Source organism: Phacochoerus africanus, chromosome 11 (genome assembly GCF_016906955.1).
Source record: "Phacochoerus africanus isolate WHEZ1 chromosome 11, ROS_Pafr_v1, whole genome shotgun sequence".
In the NCBI taxonomy this organism is placed as follows: Eukaryota; Metazoa; Chordata; class Mammalia; order Artiodactyla; family Suidae; genus Phacochoerus; species Phacochoerus africanus.
In genome coordinates, this window is record NC_062554.1 from 52,135,398 (window position 1) to 52,157,083 (window position 21,686).

The following is a 21,686-nucleotide window of genomic DNA, read 5'->3' on the forward strand; positions in this document are numbered from 1 at the left end:
CTCAAAGATGCCACCTGAAAAACAGCCAGGGGAGATTTACAACCACACCACCCCTCCCCTGAACCGAGGCCAGGTTAGGAGGAAATGGCCCCATCATGTGCTCACAGGGGCTGGCACTGTCCGGGTCCCAGAAGTAAAATATTTGAAAAAAGAAGCACATTTGTACGTGGGCACAAGGGGCTGCTAGGTGTCTTGACATCAGGAAACCAACTAGTAGCTTTTACAGAGAGGGAGCCATGTGTGCCAAGCGGCAGGTTTATTTCAGGTTATTGATCTATTTAACAAATACTCCTGAAATCTGCCAGGCACTGTTCTAAGCGCTTTTCAAATATTAACTCATTCAGTCCTTTTTAAATGGCCTTGAGCTAGATGGAATTATTCCCGTTTTATAGAAGAGGAAACCGACTAGGAGCGCAGGGTCTTGAGCTGGTGAGAGACCAGGATTCAAAGCCAGGCTGTCTGATTCTGGAGGCCCCATGCTTACCTGCTTCTCACAAAGCTGCCCCTGGAGACCCCTCTGGCAAAGTGGCTGGTGTGCTTGATGGACGCCTGAGCTCCCCCTTTTGCTCCCCCTGCCCCCACAAATACTCTTGAAACAACCAGTTGCCAAAACAGCAGTGTTAATAAGTAGGTGGCCCGATTCTAGCTAGAGTTCCTGGGGAGTCTGAGTCACTGATGCACCTGCCTTCACACCCACAAACATACACCAAATACAGTCACCTCCTGGGGCCCCAGGATCATTCAACAAAGACATTGAACTCTAGGCAAGGGTCAGGTGTTTTCCTTGGCCCCAATTTAGTGGGGGGGTGGGTGAAAAGAAAGGTGTTACCCTTTTCTCAGAAACTTGCAGCATGTTGGATGGCGGTGACAAACAACGGATGATCCTTGCAGTGTGTGGAATTCTGGGAGGCGGTTGCACACAGCTCATTGGAGAGGCGTCCCAGTGGACTTAAGGGGTTGTGGGCAGGTTACAGAGGACCAGCCTTGCTGCCATGTGAAGGGTGAATTGAAATAGAAGCCAGAGGGAGAGCAGGTTATTTTGTAACTGCAGGAGGCTGAAGAGCAGGAAGAGAGTAGATTAATACCATGGAAAACTATACAGCAATGAAAATGAGTATGACTGTTACACAGAACAACCACAGGTGGATCTCACAACTATACTATGGAGCGAAATTCTACATGCTCTATGATTCTATTAACAAGTCCCCAAACCAGGCAACACTAAACCAAAACTGTTAAGGATGTAACATAGATAGTAAAACTGTAAAGAAGAGCAAAACAGCAATGACCATAAACATCAGGTTATCTTTGGGAAGGGTACTTTTGGGGGTAGTAATTGGAAGGGGTCAGAAAAGGGGCCTCTGGGCTACTAGTAGAATTCTATATTTTTGACATGGGTGGTGGTCATGTGGGTGTCTGTGATAATACACAAAGCCGTGCATTTTAGTTCTTTGTGCTTTTCTCTGTATGCACAATTTTAAGTGGGGGAGGGTAATGGAAAAGAGAGGAATGGAAGAGCAAGGGCAGCTACAGCAGGAGACAGGGGTTCCTGGGGTGATTTCTGTGCCCCTCTCTATCCTAAACCACTCCTTTCTTCCTCTTTAGCATCTCCAAAGTCAGGTGTGCCCTGCCACTGAGGGCATCTTAGATGTGATGAGATGTGACTGTTTCAGGGCCTCTCGCCATCCAGGTTGCCTTCCTCTGGCTGGTCTATGCCCCCACCCCCCAGGTAGCCCCATGCTAAGAAGCCAGCCATGGCTGCAGCAGACCACATGACCACCATTGGTCAGGAGGCTGTGCTGACCCCGGTGCAGTGCTGGTCACAGTGCAAAAGTGAGAAAAGAAAGCCAGCTCCGAGCCCTGCTCCACAGGCAGCTCCAACTCATACCTGCAGGCTGCTGCCTCCTGCTTGTTGCTGCATGGGCTAGAAGGTGGGTGGACCATCTCAGGGTGGGCTTTGCATGAAAGAAGTGGCCAGGGCCCATGAACCAGCCGGTTTAAGCTGCTTTCAAACCCGGGACCCTGCAAGGAACCCACTCTTCAGATGGAAAGATGCCTTCAGCTTCACTTTAACCCAGATGAAAGTTGAGTCATGGGGCCAAAGGGGGGTGTCAGGGAAAGAAGTTAGATGTCAGAGGAGCTTCCTGAGGACAGCTGTGGTACCATGAAACACCTACTCAGAATAAACACTTCCCTTCCCTGGAGACTGAAGTGTCAATGTCGTGGTGTCTGGGAGGCTACGCGTGCAGAGTTGGTACAGCACATGTGCTTTGCCTGTGTCATCTCATTCAATCGTCCCTGAAGCCAAGGAGTAGGCACCATCTTGTTATTTCCGTGTTAGGCCAAGGAAGCGAAGGATGGCAGACCTAAAACAATGAATTGCCAAAGTCATACAGCGGGTGAAGTGGTGGGTGCAGGACTTGACCTCCCCTAAGGCCGTGCTCTTAACCACAAGCAGCACTGCCTGGTCCAATGAGGCCCCACACTGGCCCTGAGAGGGATCTGCCGCGTTCTGGTCTATTCTGTATCTGTCCTAGAGGGCTGCTCGCTATGCCCTTCCCTCCCAATTCTAGAGGAGTTCCTCCAAATAGTGATCAGAGAGCAGGCATCAGGGCTTGATGGCTTTCCACTGTCTCACTGGATTCCCCTCCCCGCCCTTGGCCCCAAGCCTTTCCAATTGTGCTAAAAGTAGCGCTGACCGAACCAACAGCCATCCAGCAGCCAGGACTATTTTGACTCTGTCCTCAGGAATCATCTGGTCTGAGCCGTGTACAAGCTGGACTGCTCCCATGAGCACTCAGATGTGGTGCCAGGAACGTTCTGGCCACCGCACCTGTCCCCAAAGGCTGCCACTCACCCCACCACGTGCCTCCTGAGAGGCTGGTCCCAGGAGGGGCAGGTGGTGGGACTTGCACCACAGGAGGATAGTGGTCTGTGTCCTTATTCATAAGAGACCAGCCCATTTCAGGGACACTGTCCGTCATCCCTCTCCATTAAATGGGAGCACATTAACCTATGGATTTATGACATCCAGTGGTGGGAGAGATTTGCATCTGACTGGCTTGAACATAAGTCCTAGTGCAAGGCTCCTGCCAGGCAGGCCCAGGCCCTCCTCTACTAAGATGGCTTGACTCATTCTTCAAAGTCCAGCTGATGTCCCACCTCCCTAGGGAAGTCTCCCCTGACCTCCCTCGCCACCCCATGGGCACTCACACATTATGTTTTACTAGTGCTTTTGGCTTTTTGCCTGCAGCCTTTCCCTCTAAGCCGTGAGCTCCTAAGGGCAGGTCTTTCACTTGCCGGCCCGAAGGATGTAGCAGCTTCCCGACATCTGTGGGTGATGACGGGCACGTTTGGCAAGGCCGGCCTCGCTCTCACGGGAGACAAGTCAGCCAGCTCCTTCTCGTGCTGCTCCACTCATCTGTTTCATTCACGAATGCAGAATACTACTCTGCCTCTTACTAATTGAGACACTGGAGATACAAGGCCTACTAAGACGGGGTCCCTGACTGAGAGCAACTCCCAGGATAGTGGGAGACATGGATAACTATAGAGAGGGCTAAAGGTAATTATTCAAATGCCCCAGTGACCAGCTTTGCCCTGGGAGTGGGGAAAGGCCTCACAGAGGACTTGATCTCTGATAGATCTTTGCAGAAGCTCAGAAACACAAGCAGTGAAAAAGTGGGAGAAAGAGCATTCCAGAGGAGGGAACCGCATGTGCAAAGGGATGAGGCACAAAGGCACAAAGAGCCTTAGGAGGGCCCGGGAAGGCCAACAAGTGGCCATATTTTTTACTGTGTTCTCAGACCAGCTCATCATGAAGAGAAGCCCAAGGAGATTGCGAGTCCGTGGAGCACGGGGCTTGAGGGGGTAGTGCTTGGCCACCACCCTCCCCTGAATGTGCCAGAACACACCGAGCCCCTCTTCTTCTGCCCCTGAGGCCTGCAGTCTCTCCTCCCTACCTCCCTCTGTTCCTTCCCAGTTAGGATGAAATTGGCTCCTGTGACACTGATATGCTTGCCTTCTTGTTAGAATCTTAATATTATATGGATCCCAAGTCCTGGCTACCTTGGTGTGGTGGTCAGGGTCAGAGGTGTGGATTAAAACAGCACATGATCCTGATTGCTTCCGTCAGGGGATGCCGAGGCCACTGAAGAGGTTGCTTTCTTTGTCCCCGATAATGAGAGTTCTACTGAGGCTGTTGATCTCAAGCTCATTCCTTGGAGAGCTTTAAGCATCTTACCAACATCATCCAATAATATTATGAAGAGCCACCTCTTCTGGAGCACTTTACAATATAATTTTGTTTAGTCATCAGAGGACTTCGTGATGTGTTAAATGAGGGGCCTAAGATTTCACAGTCATGATAGAGCCAGAGTCTGAGTCCCAGTCTTTGGGACTTTGGAAAGGCCAAGCACCACTGTCTCTTACCACCTCAATCATAAGGGAGGATTCTGACCTGCGAACACCTCGGGCCTCTACCCTGAGAATGCCTGCACATCCTCTGGCTGCCAGGGCAAGGCTCTGACCCATTCAGACAGTTGGGGCACCTATACTGACTGCAAGCCTTCCGGGTGCCAGGTGTTGTGCAAAAGCCTGGAGAAGACGCAGAGATGCACAGGCCCAGTCATTATGGGGCTTGCCACCCAGTGGGATCCCGGAAGGTCCCCTAACTCACTGCCACCCAAACTTTCCCAATCTTTAATGTGACCTGTTAGCCTCCCCAACACTCTGGCCAACACTTCTCTCCTTCTAAGTTTCTCCGATGCTTGTTACCCACACCGCAACACCTACTGCCTCTTTTCCACTTTCTTTCGCTGGGCAGTCATTTATGTGTCATCTACACGTGGAGGACAGTGGAGATACATTAATAATACCTGGTCTATGCCCTCATGGAGCACAATCTAAGAGAGAGAGGCAAACAGGTAATCAGTGCACGTGCCCCACATCTTCACTCACCCCCACAAAGACACCGACTCCATCTCATGAAGTGATGGTGGGGAGACTGGACCAAACTCAGAAGAACTGTTTCTAGCTGACACCACCATATGGGGGAAAGAGACATTGTTTCTTCATCTGTAAAGTGGGAATAACAATATCTAAGCTGCCTCTTGCAGAGTTGTAGTGATATGCTTTATTAAGTGAAATTAAGTGCATGAGAGCATTTCATAGGCTATAAAGTGTCATACAAGTCGTAGTTATCATTATATTTATCTTCTGTCTCCTAGGATGCCTGTGTAAATCTGGACACAGAGTAGATAATCAGTAAATGTCAGTTCAAATTAAATGGATTCATTCACCACCATTACCACCTTCTGAGAGTCCCATGAGCTTTTAAGCCCATTGTAAATCCTAATATAGATGAGGCCTGAGCTGCCTGCCTGGGGGTGGTTGTGAGGGCCAAGTGAGGCTGTGAAAGTACCTTGGAAGTGATCACTATTGAACTGTACCGACTCTTGGGAAACCACTTGGTCCCTCATCATAAGGGAGCTGGGCAGAGGGCCGGTGGCCCTTCACAGGCTCCGAGCAGCCCCACTCCAAGCCTTGGGCCTATTCTTTCTGGGGAACAAACAGTGCACTTTCCACTGTTTAGGCTTTCAAACCACTGGGGCTACCTGGTCCAGGATGGTGGCCATGTCTGGTGGGCATGGCTTTCAAGCCACTGGGGCTACCTGGTCTAGGATGGTGGCCATGTCTGGTGGGCATGGTCTCTAGGGGGACCAGATAACCACCCACCCCTCACTAGCCCTCCACCTCTCGTTTCAGCACCCCTACCCCACGGAGGATGAAAAGAGACAGATTGCGGCCCAGACAAATCTCACCCTTCTGCAAGTGAATAACTGGTGAGTTAGCATCACATGCCCAGAGGCTCTCAGACCCCAGGGGCTGCTTGCTGGGCAGGGAATGTATAGCAGGGGAAAGAGGCTAGAGTGTGCAGCCCTGCCTCAGGCTCAGCGCAGACACCAGGCCCACCCTCACATCTGGGCTAGAAGCAGAAAGCCAGAATCCAGTGCCTGTAGCTTCATCTGCAGCTTCCCAGCGCCCTCTGCTGGGAACCTGTGTTGGGAACCACTGGAAGCTTCTTGCCCAATAGAAAAACCAGCCCCACCTGCACTACAGACACACAGGAAAGCCTGCATCCTAGGGGCCGCCAGGGTCATCTGGTCTACTCACCACCCCATGTGAACGGGGCTCAAACTGAAGCCTCCTGCAGAGCCGAAGAGTGTGAAAGAAGGGGAGGAGTTTGCGGTTCTGACCCCACAGAGACACCCACCCCCAACCCCCTTCCCTGCCTCTGGCTGGCTGAACTGTCATGGATATCTCAGAGGGCAAGTTCTGGCTGGATGGGAGCAGACCCTTGGCCCTCTGGAGAGAGGTCAGATATTAGTGCCTTCGATTAAGAGGGCTCTTCCTTCCTCTGTTCAATCCTGACGGGTCCAGAGCAGAGATACCTGAGCCTCCTCATGCATTCATCCCACACCGGTTTGTGGTCACCAAGCCCCTGATGACTTCACGAGCTCCTCAGTACCCAGGGCTCTTCACAGCTGTGCTTTCATACCCTAGACCAGCCCCCAGTCTGTTCCATACAAGGACCAGCTGCCGAGAGTCTGGAAGCAGCTCAGCACTCTCTGTACACACACGTGCACACACGCACACACAGGTGTGTGCACACACACGCACTCGCCCCCTCCTCCTGGTGGTGACTAACGGTCCCCATCTTATTCCTGAGCAGGTTCATCAATGCCCGGAGGCGCATCCTACAGCCCATGCTTGATGCCAGCAACCCTGACCCTGCCCCTAAAGCCAAGAAAATCAAGTCGCAGCACCGGCCCACCCAAAGATTCTGGCCTAACTCCATCGCTGCAGGGGTGCTGCAGCAGCAGGGTGGGGCCCCAGGGACAAACCCTGATGGTAAGGACTGGAGCTGAATGCACTCTGGACGGGGGCTGGATGGGAGGGGGCCCTGGAGCTCCTGCAGGTTAGGCTGGACACAGAGCAAGGGCTGAACATCTCCTCACCTGCTTGTCGGCTCAGTCAGTAGGGGAGTTATCCCCACCCCATCCCATCACAGGATGGACGCAAGCCTGAATGAAGGGGGTTTGCACATACTTTAGCAAGCCAAAGGCAATCTCCCAGCGATGTGTGGGAGTCAGCCGGTGGTCATCTGAGTCAATGGCTGCTCAGCAGAACCCCCTCCTCACTCCCACACCCACCCTAAGAGCCATCCGTGCTTGCGCAGCTCCCCAAGAGCCAGGGCCATCTATAAATACCAGGCAGGCAGCTGGCTTGTGAACGGAGGCCAGGAAGAGCTTTGTTTTCCCAGCTTCTCCATCACACCCTCCATATACACTTTTCTAATTGCTGGTCTCCTGGTGCACAATGAATAATTCAATGAGCGCGACATTTTACAGCTTGGTGTGTGCAGCTGGCTCTGTGTGGGAAGTGGAGTGGAGGTGTCCACGTGTGCGAACATACCTTCATGTCCACGTGCGTGCATATGGCCGTGTACCAGCTCCTGTGTGGTGGGCAGTAGTCTTCAGAGGCATAGTAGAAATCAACAGATTGTGAGCTCAACCAGCCAGAGGACAGAATCCCCGCATATCAGGCCTGGCTGTATCACCTTGAGCTAATGACTCAACTGAGTCTGTTTCCTCCTCTTTAGAATGGGGATGATAAAAATCTACTTACTGAATTCTTCGAAAGTCTACAGCGTTTGACATACCTACATAGAAGATGCTCAGGATACGGTACCCAGGAGTGCCACTGCTTGGGATGGGGCAGGGAGTAGCTGACCGTGAGACTTCACAGCAGGGAACTGTCCAGCTTAAGACCTCACCACCCCTCGAACTCGGCCCAGCACTGGGTTTCCTGGGCCTGACCCATGCCTTCCTCTCTCACGTAGGTTCCCTCAACTTGGACAACCTGCAGTCCCTGTCCTCAGACAATGCCACCATGGCCATGCAGCAGGCTATGATGGCTGCACATGATGACTCATTGGACGGGACAGAAGAAGAAGATGAGGATGAGATGGAGGAGGAGGAGGAAGAGGAATTGGAGGAGGAGGCTGACGAGCTGCAGACGACGAATGTCAGTGACCTGGGCTTGGAACACAGTGACTCCCTGGAGTAGTCAGGCAGCCCAGATGGCATTGATCACCGAGCAGGAGAGGAGTGTCGTCAGGAGGGCTTCAGGGTTGGGGGGAAGGGGACACGGGCAGGCAGCACCGAGGAAGTTGGGCCCTAGCTTCCCAAAATCAGTAGCTGGAAGAAATGCAGAGGAAACACCTGCTCCTTCCCAACCATCAAGCTTCAGCGAGTACCCCAGCCCCACTTCCCTGGAACTGCAGAGGACTCTGTTTGGTGGGGCCGATCAGGCAACCTGAACTGAGAGGCAGGAGTGAGACCTGGACTCACCGAATCACTGAGGACAGATGGCACCATGGTCCCCGCCCCCCACTGAAGGACTTGAGTTGTTTACAAGCCCTGCACTGTGAAGTGGATCAGTGCTGCTCAGAGTGAGCCTTTGCCAGGGGGCAGAGTAGGAGGAAAGGGAGAGACAAAGGGGGTCTGGGTTCCACCTCCAGAGGGTTCTCAGATCCTTTGAGAGACATTCAAGGGCAGGAGGGAGCCTGAGCACATGACCCGTGGCTAGAGAAGGGGGAGGACATGAGGCATCACACCTTGCAGATCAGGGTGGGTCCTCCAAGACCCTGTCTATGGGCACAAGCAACTGTGGACTTGGGAGAGAGGGATGGGAGCCCCCAGTGCCATCTTCTTTCTCTCTCCTGGAAACCAATGGTAAGCTGATGGCTCAAATTATAGAGGCTAAGAGGAATCCCTTCACCTGGGTTGGCTCCAGGACCCAAGGAGATGGCAGAACCTGGGCTAGGAGCCATGTCAAAGTGACTTTGGGGATCACAGCCATCCCTAGGTGGTCACAGAACTCAGCTCCTATACCAACAGAACAACGGTGTCTCATCCCAGAAGTTCCAGCCCTCGGATGGAGCTCCTCAGACGTTCCGCCCCCTCCACAGGCCATCAGAGAGGGTGGAGCCAAGTTAGCCTGGAATCTGCCCACCCCTTCTGTCCCTCACTGCTGTCCCCCTGCTCCCAGGCTGGCTCCACCAGCCTTCATCCTCTCGTCTTCACACTCTCCCTCAGAGAGGACAGAAGAAACTTTGGAAAGAAGCATCCAGCCCAGTGGGAAGCCAGGGGTTGGAGAAGGTGCTACATCCCTCTTCCCATCAATATCCAAAGTGTGGGGGAGGGCCCAGAAAAAGGGCACCCAGAAGCCAAGTGGTGCCCCGCCCCCACCCCCGCCTCACTGTTCTACACACCATCATTTTCACAGCACTGGAGGAACTGGGGCTCCACGAGGAGGAGGAGCCTTGCCACCATCTGCCCTCACACACACCCTCCCACCCCAACTGGGCCCCCAGGATTGGCACCCCGTCCTCCTGTCCCCCCCAACCCCATGGCTGTGAATGACGGGACTGATCACACGTGTTTTCCATTGAGTCGAATTGAATGGACTTGCAGCCTCATTTGTCAGCTGTGCGTTGACCATGTCCATCAGTGGCAGGATGTTAGCTGCTGCCTGGCTCAACTTGAGGGCCCCCCACCAGGGCCCTCCAAGGTGGAGCAAAAGGATGGTGGCTTGCCCAAGGTCTCCCTGAAATGAATGTATTTCTTCCCCAAAAGAGCTGATATTTAATGTTTTAATAGGGATTTTTGAGAAACAAATAACCTTATTTATAATCTGGGTGATCCAATCATTTTTTACTCCCTTTTGATGCCATAAGTAGAGGAAAGTCTAGCTTTTTTGGCGTGAGACTTTTGCAATGTGCAGTGGGATAAAATACATTTCCTGTTCTGGTTCATTTTTCTTGCACACTCACATACACACCCACTTCCACTTATCACTTTGGACAGGCATCCCACCCCAGCACAGGCACACCTGCACACACGTGCCCACACGTCCTCCTCCCAGTCCCCTCCACCTGCCTAATGTTATGCAACCTCTTCTGATGTATCCACCAAACCAGTACTGAATGTGGCCGAGTTTTCAGTAAACCTTATTACCTACCATAATTCTGGTGCGCAATTATCTTTCTCTGTGGCTAAGCGTTAGGGGGACCCTGGACCAGAAAAAATTTGGAGGCCTCAGCATATTCCTTGTTGGCCTGACTCCTATGAAAGGACCAAGGAAGAGGGGTTTGTGGGTGTCCTCAGTTTACCTGCCTGGGGAGGAAGACAGCCAAGTTGGGCACACTCACAGCACATGTCCCCCCGGAGACAGAGATAAGGAGGGAAGACAGGAGGCTCTGCAGTGCCCTCTCCTGGCAGTCTGTCCCCACAGCAGGGGAACTCAGAACCTGCTCCTCTCTCCTGAGTTGGAGCCAACACTGCCTCTCCCCAGCCCCGGCACACCTGCACTCAGGTGAAAAGTCCCAGGAATCGGGAAGGAGAGGCAGTTTCGACTGCCACGCTGAATCTAGGAGCTGTGTCCAGAGGGGAGCCTGCCCTTTGAACCCCAGAGTTCAGCACTGCATTCTCTAGGGTGGGAAGAAATTTAGAGGCAGCTAATCTCTCCGGTTAAATGAGAGGCAAGCTTTCTTGTTACTTTCAGCCTGGAGGTTTTCTTTTCTCTTCTTTTTCTTTTCTTTTTTTTTTTTTTTTTTTTTTTTTTAGGGCTGCATGTGCAGTGTATGGAAGTTCCTGGGCTAAGGGTTGAATCGGAGCTGCAGCTGCCAGCCACAGCCACAGCAACGCAGGACCCCAGCTACGTCTACAACCTACACCACAGGTCACAGCAACGCCAGATCCTTAACCCACTGAGCGAGGCCAGGGATTAAACCCACATCCTCATGGATACTAGTGGAGTTCTTTACTGCCGAGCCACAGGAGGTACTCCTGAGGTTTCCTTATCTAGGCCCTGTGCTGAGATGTCTAGCGTGGGGGAGGTGGAGTTCCTTGTTCCAATTCACTGAGCTTGGAGAGTTACACTTAGCAGCGGACGCCCTCTGGCCAGGCTGAAGAGGGGACAGGGAGCAGTTGCAGGGGCAAAGCTGGCCTCCGCACAGTGTCACCGCCCTCCCAGAGGCCAAGCTCATCATATCTGGAGAGTTCTGCAAACAGGACCCTGCCTCTGGCAGTGAAAAAAATCTCTCAAGAGCAACAGGAAGATGATATCTGGAACCTCACCTCCCAGAGCCAGGAAGACAGCTTTCAAAGCAGTGTTTTCCAAGGAACACACTATTGATAAGTTATCTAAAAAAAAAAAAAAAAAAATCCATGGCCAAATTAGCCTAGGATGAGCTGCGTATTACATTTTGGTAGAGGAGTTCACAATGCGCATTAGTATAGTAAAGGCTCTGAAAAGTCCTGCAGGAAAGAACCTGTTTTCCTCTTTAACACATTCCCCAAATGTATTTTATCTTTTTCCCCCCAGGTAATATCTATCCAATGATATTAATTAGTATTGCACAAAATACATCTTAGGAAACATGACTAAGAAATTACAGGGTATTCTGGCCCAGCCTCTCCCACCCCTAACTTTTTCTCTCAAGTTCTGCCATCTTTTAAGCCACACTGCCAACTAAAAAGGGTCTTCTCAAATCATTTGAGACATGGGTGGTTGTGTTTTGAGAAGGTGGAAACCTTTGTCTGTGCGCAACCCCAATTCCATCCAGCCCATGAAGAAGATGAGCCACAGCCTCGTGGAAATGAGAGATGGGATGATGGGGTGGGGATGGGGAGGTTTACTTTACCCCAGATGGAGCTGTGATATCAGGGCCCTGGGAAATGTTTAGACTGACTTCTGGCCCCAACCCTGAGCCCATCAAGGAAGACCTTTCTTGTTGGAAGATTCCTGCTCAGGGAAGTTCATGACCAGGGCTCAACTTCCTGGACCAAAGGACCTCTCTGCTGCCTTGGATGTGACCAGATGAGAGCAGTGACTGTCACCTCTGCAGCCAGCACGGACTCATTCATTCATGTATTAAATGGGCAGTGACTCTGTCCCAGGGAGTTTTAGACACTGTGATCAACAAAGACACAGCTCTTGCCTTCAGGGAATTCACATTCGAGGAGAAGATTGAGACCGAAAGCCAGCTTGGAATATCCCTGTAATGGTTGATGGCATCCTAGGACAATGACCTCAAACTTGGTCATTCAGAGTTGCAAACAGGAGGTGCTCAGGTCAAAGTCAGTTCACAGATGTGTTTTGTTTGGACCATATATTTTTTGTAAAATTTAGAAGCCAGCATTCAAGTTAGAAGGTTGCACATAAAAATTCAGATTCCTGGAGGTCCCAGTGTGTTAAGGATCCAGCGTTGTCACTGCCGTGGCTTGAGTTGCTGCCGTGAATCAGGTTCAAAGCACCCTGGGCAGGGAATTTCCACATGCCCAAGGCACTACCAAAAAAAAAAGAAAAAAAAAATCAGGGAGTTCCTGTTGTGGCTCAGCAGTAACAAACCCGACTACTATCCATGAGGATATAGGTTCAATCCCTGGCCCTGCTCAGTGGGTTAAGGATCCGGTGTTGCTGTGAGTTTTGCTGTAGGTTCAGACATGGCTCAGATCCTGCCTTGCTGTGGCTGTGGTGTAGGCTGGCAGTTTCAGCTCTGATTTGAACTTCCAAATGCTGCAGGTGTGGCCCTAAAAAAACAAGACAAAACAAAATTCAGATTCCTGGTTTCCCTTGAAGAATTGGGTGGCCGGGCAACTTGGGACCTATATTTTCACAAAGTCACAAGTAGGGTGTCGTTGAGTCATTGCTTCCCCTGACGACATGATCTCCAGGTTGTTGGGACATTGGCCACTCGCATGGTCTCCCAACGTGGAGGCTGAGGGCCAGCTGCCATTTATTACTGGGATGTCACTCTTTGGTTGGTTCTTTGTCTGGTTATGCTTCCTCTTTCCTTTTTTTCTTTTCCTTGTTTTGCCTTTCCCTCCAATATTTGAGTGGTTGTTTTTAAAAAGAAAATATATCTCTATACTCATTGCTCCATCAAGAAGAAAACAAGATAGTCCAAGAGAGCTCTGCTTGGGAAAAAAAATGGAGGAAATATATTTGTGGAAGTGAAGAATATCCCACCTTTAATTGCAAAGGTACCTGTGTTTTACATCCAGAAAACTTCATTCATATGTTACCTGCCTACCCGGGCTCCAGAGGCAATTGTGAGCCTTGGGGCATGAAAACCACTAGGGTGGCTGGTTTTGGGGTTTTTTTGTTTTTTTCTTTTTGGTTTGATTTGGTTTTTTGCTTTTTAGAGCAGCACTTGCAGCCATATCTTCAACCTACACCACAGCTCACAGGAATGCCAGATCCTTAATCCACTGAGCAGGGCCAGGGACTGAACCCCCATTCTCATGGATACTAGTTGGGTTTGTAACCTGCTGAGCCACAACAATAACTCTCTTGCTTTTTTTTTTTTTTTTTTTGGTCTTTTTAGGGCCACACCCTTGGCACATGAGGGTTCCCAGGCTAGGGGTCGAATTGGAGCTACAGCTTCCAACCACAGCCACAGCAACACCAGATCCGAGCCTTGTCTGTGACCCACACCACAGCTCATGGCAATGCTGGATCCTTAACCCATTGAGTGACGCCAGGGATCGAACCTGCGTCCCCTTGGATGCTAGTCAAATTCGTTTCCCCTGAGCCATGAGGGAAACTCCCCTCGCTTTGTTTTTTATGGCATCACAAAAGTTCCCAGGCCAGGGATTAAATATGAACTGCAGCTGCCACCTACGCCACAGCTGCAGCAATGCCTGAACCTTTTACCTACTGCACCAGGCCAGGAATGGAACCCTCACCTCCCTCCGCAGCAACTTTAGCCACTGCAGTTGGATTCTTAACCCACAGCACTGCAGTTGGATTCTTAACCCACAGCGGGAACTCTAAGGGTTTCTTCTTACATATGCAGTTTAGGCCTCACAACCAACTTTTTCCCAGATTCCAAGACAAGATGCCTGAAGACTTTGAGAAACACTGCTCTCAGAAAACAGCTTTCAGTTACCTTTTAGAAGTTCCGCGTTTTAACCTCCCTTTAACTTCCTTTTGTTAAATACACTACAACCCCCTGAGCCAGTTACACATTCAGGGAGCATCCACATATGCCTACTGTATGCCTGGCATCGTATGGCGGACAGAGGATAATTCAACTTTGCCAAGCGTCCCAGCCAAGGGTCAGAGAGGCCTGGCAGAGAGTGCGCCGATGGCTTCGACTCCACGAATTTCTACAGTGGCCTCTTATTTCCATCCCACAGACCAGGCAGGTTTGATTATATCCCTTTCAAGTGTACCTTACACTTTTACATTTCTCAGCCTCTCCCTGGGCCAATCTCATTTAGCCCCTTTGCAAATTAAACGCATCTCATTAAACCAAACCCATTTAGGCCAATGCCCTTCAGGTGTGTGCATCTTAGCACCTCTTTCATTTTAAGACAAGGGTTTGATTTATTTTTCATCTCATTACACTCTTTAAAATTATGTGCATCTCATTACACTCAGTGCACTGAGACGACTTATTTCAGGTGTAGACATTACACCCAGTATTATCAGGCAAAAATTTTTTTTTCATTTCATTACAAGCCTTACAATTTATGTACATCTCATTACAATCAGCCATTTAAGACAATTCCCTTCAGTTGTGTATATCTCATTATACCTTTTCATTTTCAGATTTTTTTTTTCCATCTTATTACACCCAAGCATTATCCAGAGAACTCAGTTCGGATGTGCAGCCCTCACATCCACCTGTTCTTTCATGAATTTCTGGGTGGTTGTTCCCCCTGTGGTCTTGCAACATTTTTATTACAGCAAACTCATTTCAGGCCAGCCCTGCCTGTCTGTGGGCCTCTCCTGACTCCTTGGCAGGAAAAGATCTCTAGGTTCCCTGGATTTGGCCCAGATTCTGCCAATATGTCCCCTCACACACAGGGACCATCTAAATTAACATCCTTACCTGCACAGCCTGGGGTGAGAAAGGATGGTCGCTATGTTCCCATGTCCCCTTTCAGCTGAGTTTCTGTGAAACTCGAGTCCTGTGGATGACAGAGCAGTGGGTCCTCAGCTCCTCAGGACAATCCCACCTCTGCTGAAGAAGCTGAGACTGACATATCAGTCCAGGTTCCCCGCAGCCAGTCTGCTCCACACTTGCTGATGCCTTTTTGACCATATGGCACTGTGTATCCACGCAGGCTCACGTTTTGGAAGGAGGTGATAACCTAGCTCCCTACTGATGAAATCCCCCAGCACCTCCGGCCCAGTGGCAGCTTCGTCTCTCCCCCAGCCCCGACCCCCAGGGACTTCTCAGCTGGTGGCACTTTAAAATCATCCAGCAGGAGTTCCCGTTGCGGCTCAGGGGAAACGACTAGTAACCAATAGGTTTCGGGTTTGATCCCTGGCCTCACTCAGTGGGTTAGGGATCCAGCGTTGCTGTGAACTGTGGTGTAGTTCGCAGACTCGGCTCAGATTCCATGTTGCTATGGCTGTGGTGTAGGCTGATGGCTATAGCTCTGATTCAAGCCCTAAGCTGGGAACCTCCATATGCCGCAGGTGTGGCCCTAAAAAGAAAAAAAAAAAAATTAAGATAAAATATAAAGTAAAATCACCCAGCAGCTTCGGAGGTGCAGCTCCTTCTTGATCTGCTAGACCAGACCATCCAAGGGTGCAGCTGTAGGGGCATTTTGTTTTTTGTTTTGTTTTGTCTTTTCAGGGCCACTCCTGCAGCATATAGAAGTTCCCAGGCTAGGGGGTGAATTGGAGCTGCAGCTGCCAGCCTACGCCACAGCAACACCAGATCCTTAACCCACTGAGCGAGGCCAGGGATCAAAACTGCAACCTCATCGCTCCTCATTGTTTCCGCTCGCCACAAAAAAAAAGAAAAAAAAGAAAATTGTCTTCCTCCCTTTACTTACCATCCACCTGCAGCCTCGGAAGCCTGGCGCCTCCCAGGGCAGAAAGGCCAAAGTGTTGCACAGACTCCCCTGACCCCTCCAGCTTCAAGGCCAAGAGCTGAGAGCTGCCCTCTGGGGGCAGATGGAAGAAGAAACCCTCAAAAAGCTTTCTTCCAGGCTTCTTTCATATAAGGAGATCTGCAATCCCAGTCTCGAAACTCTATTTATTATTATTTGGGGGGGGCACCCATGGCATATAGAAGTTCCTGGGCCAGAGACAAATCCAAGCCATAGCTGTGACCTATACCATAGCTGCAGCAATGCCAGATTCTTAACTGCTGTGCCACAATGGGAATTCCTCACACCTCTTGAATTAATCCTCATGTCTCCACCTGTGCGGCCTGATCATAAAGTGTGTGAGGCTTCTGTGTGTGTGTCTGGGGTGGTCTGTGTGCTTCCTCTTCTGTCACTCTACCTGTATCCCTGACAATGAAAATAAATATGACTTTTTGCTCTCCACCCCCCACCCCCCCCACTCCCCCACTCCCCCACCAATAGGCCTGCTGAGAAACCAGAATATGGTCCAGCTCTGCCTGTCTCCTTGTCCAGGAGAGCCCAGAAGTCACTGGTTCTAGAATCAGATGGGCCAACACTAAGCAGGATTTAGAGAGGAGGAAGGGTGGGGTGAGGCTGAATCTAGGGGAACAGGCCACATCCTATCTTTTTTGTTTGTTTGTTTTGTCATTTCTTGGGCTGCTCCCGGGGCATATGGAGGTTCCCAGGCTAGGGGTCTAATCAGAGCTGTAGCTGCCAGCCTATGCCAGAGCCACAGCAACGCGGGATCCAAGCCGCGTCTGCGACCTACACCACAGCTCACGGCAACACTTGATCCTTAACCCACTGAGCAAGGGCAGGGATCGAACCCGCAACCTCATGGTTCCTAGTCGGATTTGTTAACCACTGTGCCATGACGGGAACTCCCACATCCTATCTTGTTTTGGTTTGGCTTTCAGGTCTTCTGCATCTATTGGATTGAAAAAATAATGAGGCTCAAGAAGTCAGTGGGCCTGGCCCTTTCTCTATATTCCTTGACGTTTACCAGCAAAAATAAGTCATAAGTGGAATTCCCTTGTGGCACAGCAGGTTAAGGGTCCAGAGTTGCCAAGGCAGTGGCTTGGTTCACTCCTGTGTCTGGGGTTCGATCCCTAGACTAAGAACTTCCATATGCATGATTTCAGCCAAATAAACAAATCAGAATTTATTGAGCATTTAGCATATATACTAGATACTGTAAATGATTCAAAACAACTGAGTTACTGGCATTATTATTAATGTTAATATTCCTATTTCTAAAATAAAGAGACAGGCTCAGAGAAATTAACTTTTCTCAAAATTATTTAGTGAATGTGTAGTAGACCTGGGATTTTTTTCACCTAAGCCCCAAACCCATGCTCTGCCTATGAGGTACTTTGCCTTCTGAGCTTTGGCTTGACCAGGCCTGGCCTTCAGGGTCAAAGGCAGAAGCTCCCATCTTCCCTGAAATCCTTGAGGGTTTTCCTCCTCTAAGTCTCCCAGATGAAACAGTTTCAAAGATATGGGACCCATGCTTTAGCCTGTTTCTCCCACAGGAGCCCACCTGCTCCCACTGGAACCATTTACACTTGGGGGAGCAGGAGGTGGCAGGACCTAGGTCCTTAAGACCTTGCTCTCCATACCTTTCTAGGAGGGGGGCTGGGGCTGCAGAAGGGGCCTGGGGAAGCTAGTCCTGGCGGAGAAGACACTGTGAACTGTCAATGGACTGGGACAAAGAAATGGGCACCAGCAAGGTCCATTGTGCCCTTGCTGATGATTGCTCAGAAGTGTCGTGGGGATGGATGCGTGAGGTCAGGAACGGCTGAGTCCTGAGATCTGTCAGAGATGACAGCTGACATCTAAGCCTCCCGCACTCTCGGCCCTGTAGGTGCCTCCTTTCCTCCTGTTCAGAGGGCAAGGCCAGGTTCTTGGATTTTTTTTTTTAGTCTTGACCACTGAGAGTAAAACCAGGTTGAACGAAGGAAGAAGGAAAAGGAAGCTTATCTCTGGGAGAGAGAGCCCAGAATGGGCCCCAGACAAAGCGGGGAGGCCACTGAGAGCAGAAGGCAGGCCTGGGGCATCGTCAGATCTGGACCTTTGATGGGAAAAACAAAAAGATTCTGTTCAAGGAGGAGAGAAGAGAGAAGTATAAATACACTGGGATTGAATGCAGACACCTGGCCTTTCACTCACTGGCTTCTCTGGTTGTGTGATTCATTTTCCTGTTCTTGGGCAGGTGGGGAGTGGAAGAGAGAATGAAGGCAGACAGAGGATAGAGGAAGGAAAGAAAGAGAGGGAGGGAGAGAGAGAGGGAACTAAATGTATGTGTGCATGTCTCTGGGGTTTTTCAGACAAAGCTATTATCAAAATGCCAACCAGCGCCTGCCTGGCCAATTTGCATATTCCATGCTGTGCTCTTTGAAGCAGGATGAATATGCATGAGGGCTTGGGCGGGGTGTGGAACTGCTGGGCTATGGGTTAAGGTGGCTCATTGTTCTTTTAAAAGAAAGCCATTAATATGAAGCCAAGCACCTTCCTGATCAGCAGAGTGGCCTGTGTCCCCTCTCATAAAGGGAAGAGGAGAGCCAAGCTCAGGCTCAGACAGAAATCCTAAGGACCCTTCTTTCATCCTCCCAAGGAAATAAATAATCAGGTACCATCAAGAATGGGAGCATCTCGTCTCCAAGAGCAGCATCTAATTACTCTCCCCTCCACGCATACTAATCATGGAGGCTGGCCCGGGTGGGAGTCGATGCTCCCAGCTTCCTCAGAAACAAGGCTGCCCCTCCCAGTTCATGCTTATGCTTGTGGAGGGCTGGGCCCCTCGGGTACACCCTGCTCTCAGCCTTTGCTGAGACCCCAAGTGTTCTCTGTGACTGGACTGTGTGGGGAGTCCCTAGGACACTGTGGTGCTCAAAACACAACTGTGAAGCGGACTCATCCACATCCTTTAGGACCTGGTTCATCATTCATCCTAAGATACCTGGAGGACAACAACCATGGCCATCTCCTCCCTGACCAGTAGCTGAAGATAGTTACACTGTAGCTATCATTCCAATGAGCATGCAAAAGGTTTATTTCATCCTAAAAATCCAGTGTGTCTGGGGTTCCCATCATGGCTCAGCAGTGATGAATCTGACTAGTATCAGGTTCGATCCCTGAACAAGGGTTCAATCCCTGGCCTAACTTAATGGGCTAAGGATCCAGCGTTGCCATGAGCTGTGTTGTAGTTCGAAGACACAGCTCAGATCTGGCATGGCTGTGGCTGTGGTGTAAGCTGGTAGTGGCAGCTCCGATTTGACCCCCGGTCTGGGAACTTCCATGTGCCGCAGGTGCAGCCCTAAAAAGACAAAAAAAAAGAAAAGAAAAAAAAATCCAATGTATCCTAGAAAACTTCGTGAACCAACACCCTTCCCTTTGGGTTTTCTTTCTGAGACACCACCTATGCCTTCCATCCTGAAATAGAGAGACAAGGATAGAGAATGCGGGGACGTTCCATTTGGGCAAGAGCTTGTCCCTACAGGAGCCTTTGTTTCAGCTCTGCACTAAGGCTGCTGTTGGTCCCTACAGTGGCCATTTCCTTACCAAGACTAGACCACATCAGGCTTAGAAAACCCACATGGAGGCCTTTAACTGATGGGGACACACCTCAGTAAAGGAACCTGCTGGCCAGACCAAGCCCCACCTGCCCAGGAGGGGGCCCCCACAGGTCTTGGCTCCCTAATGCCCCTGGCTGAGTGTGGACATCCTAGATGAACTTGAACTTTGCCATTGGGACTGACTGGAGTCTGAAGTATCCTCCTCCCTGGAATTCTTCCTGGACCTTATGAGGATGGTCCTGAAGGATTTGGAGAGGAGAGGTGGGGGGAGACGGTAACCACACCATCCATGTTTCCCAGGACAGACCCCAAGGGTCAGACCTCCAGCAACTCTGAAAACTTAGTAACACATCTCTAAACTTAATGCAAAGACCAATTCACCCAATGCCAGGAAACTCATTAAAATGCAGCTTCAGGGAGTTCCCGTCATGGCTCAGCAATAACAAACCCGACTAGTTTCCATGAGGATGAGGGTTCAATCCCTGGCTTCACTCAGTGGGTTAAGGATCTGACATTTCTTTGAACTGTGGTGTGGCTTGGATCTGGCATTGCTGTGGCTGTGGTGTGGACCAGCAGCTATAGCTCCAATTGGACCCCTAGCCTGGGAACTTCCATATGCCATGGGTGTGGCCCTTAAAAAAAAAGATTCAGCTTCGGGTGAGGGTGGGGCTCTGAGTTTTGTTATTTCTTTCTTTCTTTTTTTTTCTTTTTTTTTTGTCTTTTATCCATTTCTTTGGGCCGCTTCCGAGGCATATGGAGGTTCCCAGGCTGGGGGTCTAATCGAAGCTGTAGCCGCTGGCCTACGCCAGAGCCACAGCAACACGGGATCCAAGCCACATCCGCAACCTACACCACAGCTCACGGCAACGCCGGATCGTTAACCCACTGAGCAAGGGCAGGGATCGAACCCGCAACCTCATGGTTCCTAGGCGGATTCGTTAACCACTGTGCCACGACAGGAACTCCAAGTTTTGTTATTTCTAAGAAGCTCCTAGGTATTGTCTCGGCTGCTTGCCTGAGCCCCAAGTGTTAAGTAGTAGGAGCAGAGGAAAAAACTATGCAAAACCAGGAGAAACTGATTTAAGATCTCCCCTCAATCCCTGATGTGGACAAAAGGAGAGAAACAGCAGCCGTTGCTGCCACCCTCCCTCCTCCTAGACTCACCTCCAATATGGAGCGTCTCCTTGACACTTGAAATTTATTTGTAACTGCCAGCAGCTTTGATTAGCTTGTCTCTGCTGCTTCAGACACCTGCTGGCAGGGTAAATTGGGGGAAAGGAGCAGCTGACCCAGATCTCTCAAACCCAAGGCAGGAAGGAAAGCTCTTGGGGAGTCACAGCTTCCCTGTAATTGGCTAAGTGTACATTGTGCTGAGGGCCACTCACCCCGATAGCGGCCCATTGCCCCATGGCTGTAGCACCAATGAACACTGGGCTGCAGTTTTTCCCTTTGTCAAAGCTCTGGTATTTAGGTCCCTTTTCTGACCTCTGAGGACTTGCATGGGGACCTTGGGGTGCTTCCTTTCATCTTCCTATAGCAGCCAGAGCTCTGTCTACGCACAAGTCCTACTCTGTATGGATGCCTGACCAGAGCTGCAGGCACTGGTGTGGTTTCCCTGTTGGGGTCAGTCCCCCCTCACCTCCAGGGAAGATGGTACTGCTAGAAAAACAGAGGCCCAGGGAAAGAGAGGCAGGGCACCAAGAATGCCTTCTATTGGCACCTGCACCCATCTGCAGTCTGCTGCAGAGTTGCCCGTGTGACAAGGCATGGCTTTCCATGTGGTGTACAAACACCAGACTCCTAGGAGGAGTGGAGATATAGCTGGAGCAAAGGTCAAGAGCCAGTCTGACTCCACCACTCTGTGCTTCTTGATCTTGGCTGTCTCTCAGGGTAATGCCACTACCTAGGTTGCTGGGACATGAGAGAATCTGTAGGGGTAATGCCACTACCTAGGTTGCTGGGACATGAGAGAATCTGTAGGGGTGATAAAGCCTGTGGCAGGCACATAGCAAATACCTGATAAAAGGTTTTGTTTCAAGGGATTCCCATTGTGGCTCAGCGGGTTAAAAACCCAACTAGTATCGATGAGGATGTGGGGTCAATCCCTGGCCTC

General features: G+C 50.6%; 2 protein-coding genes across 6 annotated transcripts in view; one reads left to right on the forward strand and one right to left on the reverse strand.

Annotated features, from left to right (window-relative positions):
* Positions 1-10,091, forward strand: part of PKNOX2 (PBX/knotted 1 homeobox 2) — a 306,559-nt gene extending 296,468 nt beyond the window's left edge. For all 4 annotated transcript variants that reach the window (XM_047751952.1, XM_047751951.1, XM_047751954.1 and 1 more), the window contains 3 exons: positions 5,767-5,843; positions 6,734-6,912; positions 7,904-10,091. In XM_047751952.1, coding sequence (XP_047607908.1) covers positions 5,767-5,843; positions 6,734-6,912; positions 7,904-8,130 — 483 coding nt within the window. In that variant the 3' untranslated portion in view covers positions 8,131-10,091. The remainder of the gene's footprint in view (positions 1-5,766; positions 5,844-6,733; positions 6,913-7,903) is intronic.
* A 2,146-nt stretch (positions 10,092-12,237) lies between these two features.
* Positions 12,238-21,686, reverse strand: part of FEZ1 (fasciculation and elongation protein zeta 1) — a 61,395-nt gene continuing 51,946 nt past the window's right edge. For both annotated transcript variants that reach the window (XM_047753720.1, XM_047753719.1), the window contains 2 exons: positions 14,969-15,047; positions 12,238-12,415 (listed from right to left, as the gene is read on the reverse strand). In XM_047753720.1, the coding sequence (XP_047609676.1) occupies positions 12,274-12,415; positions 14,969-15,047 (221 nt within the window). In that variant the 3' untranslated portion in view covers positions 12,238-12,273. The remainder of the gene's footprint in view (positions 12,416-14,968; positions 15,048-21,686) is intronic.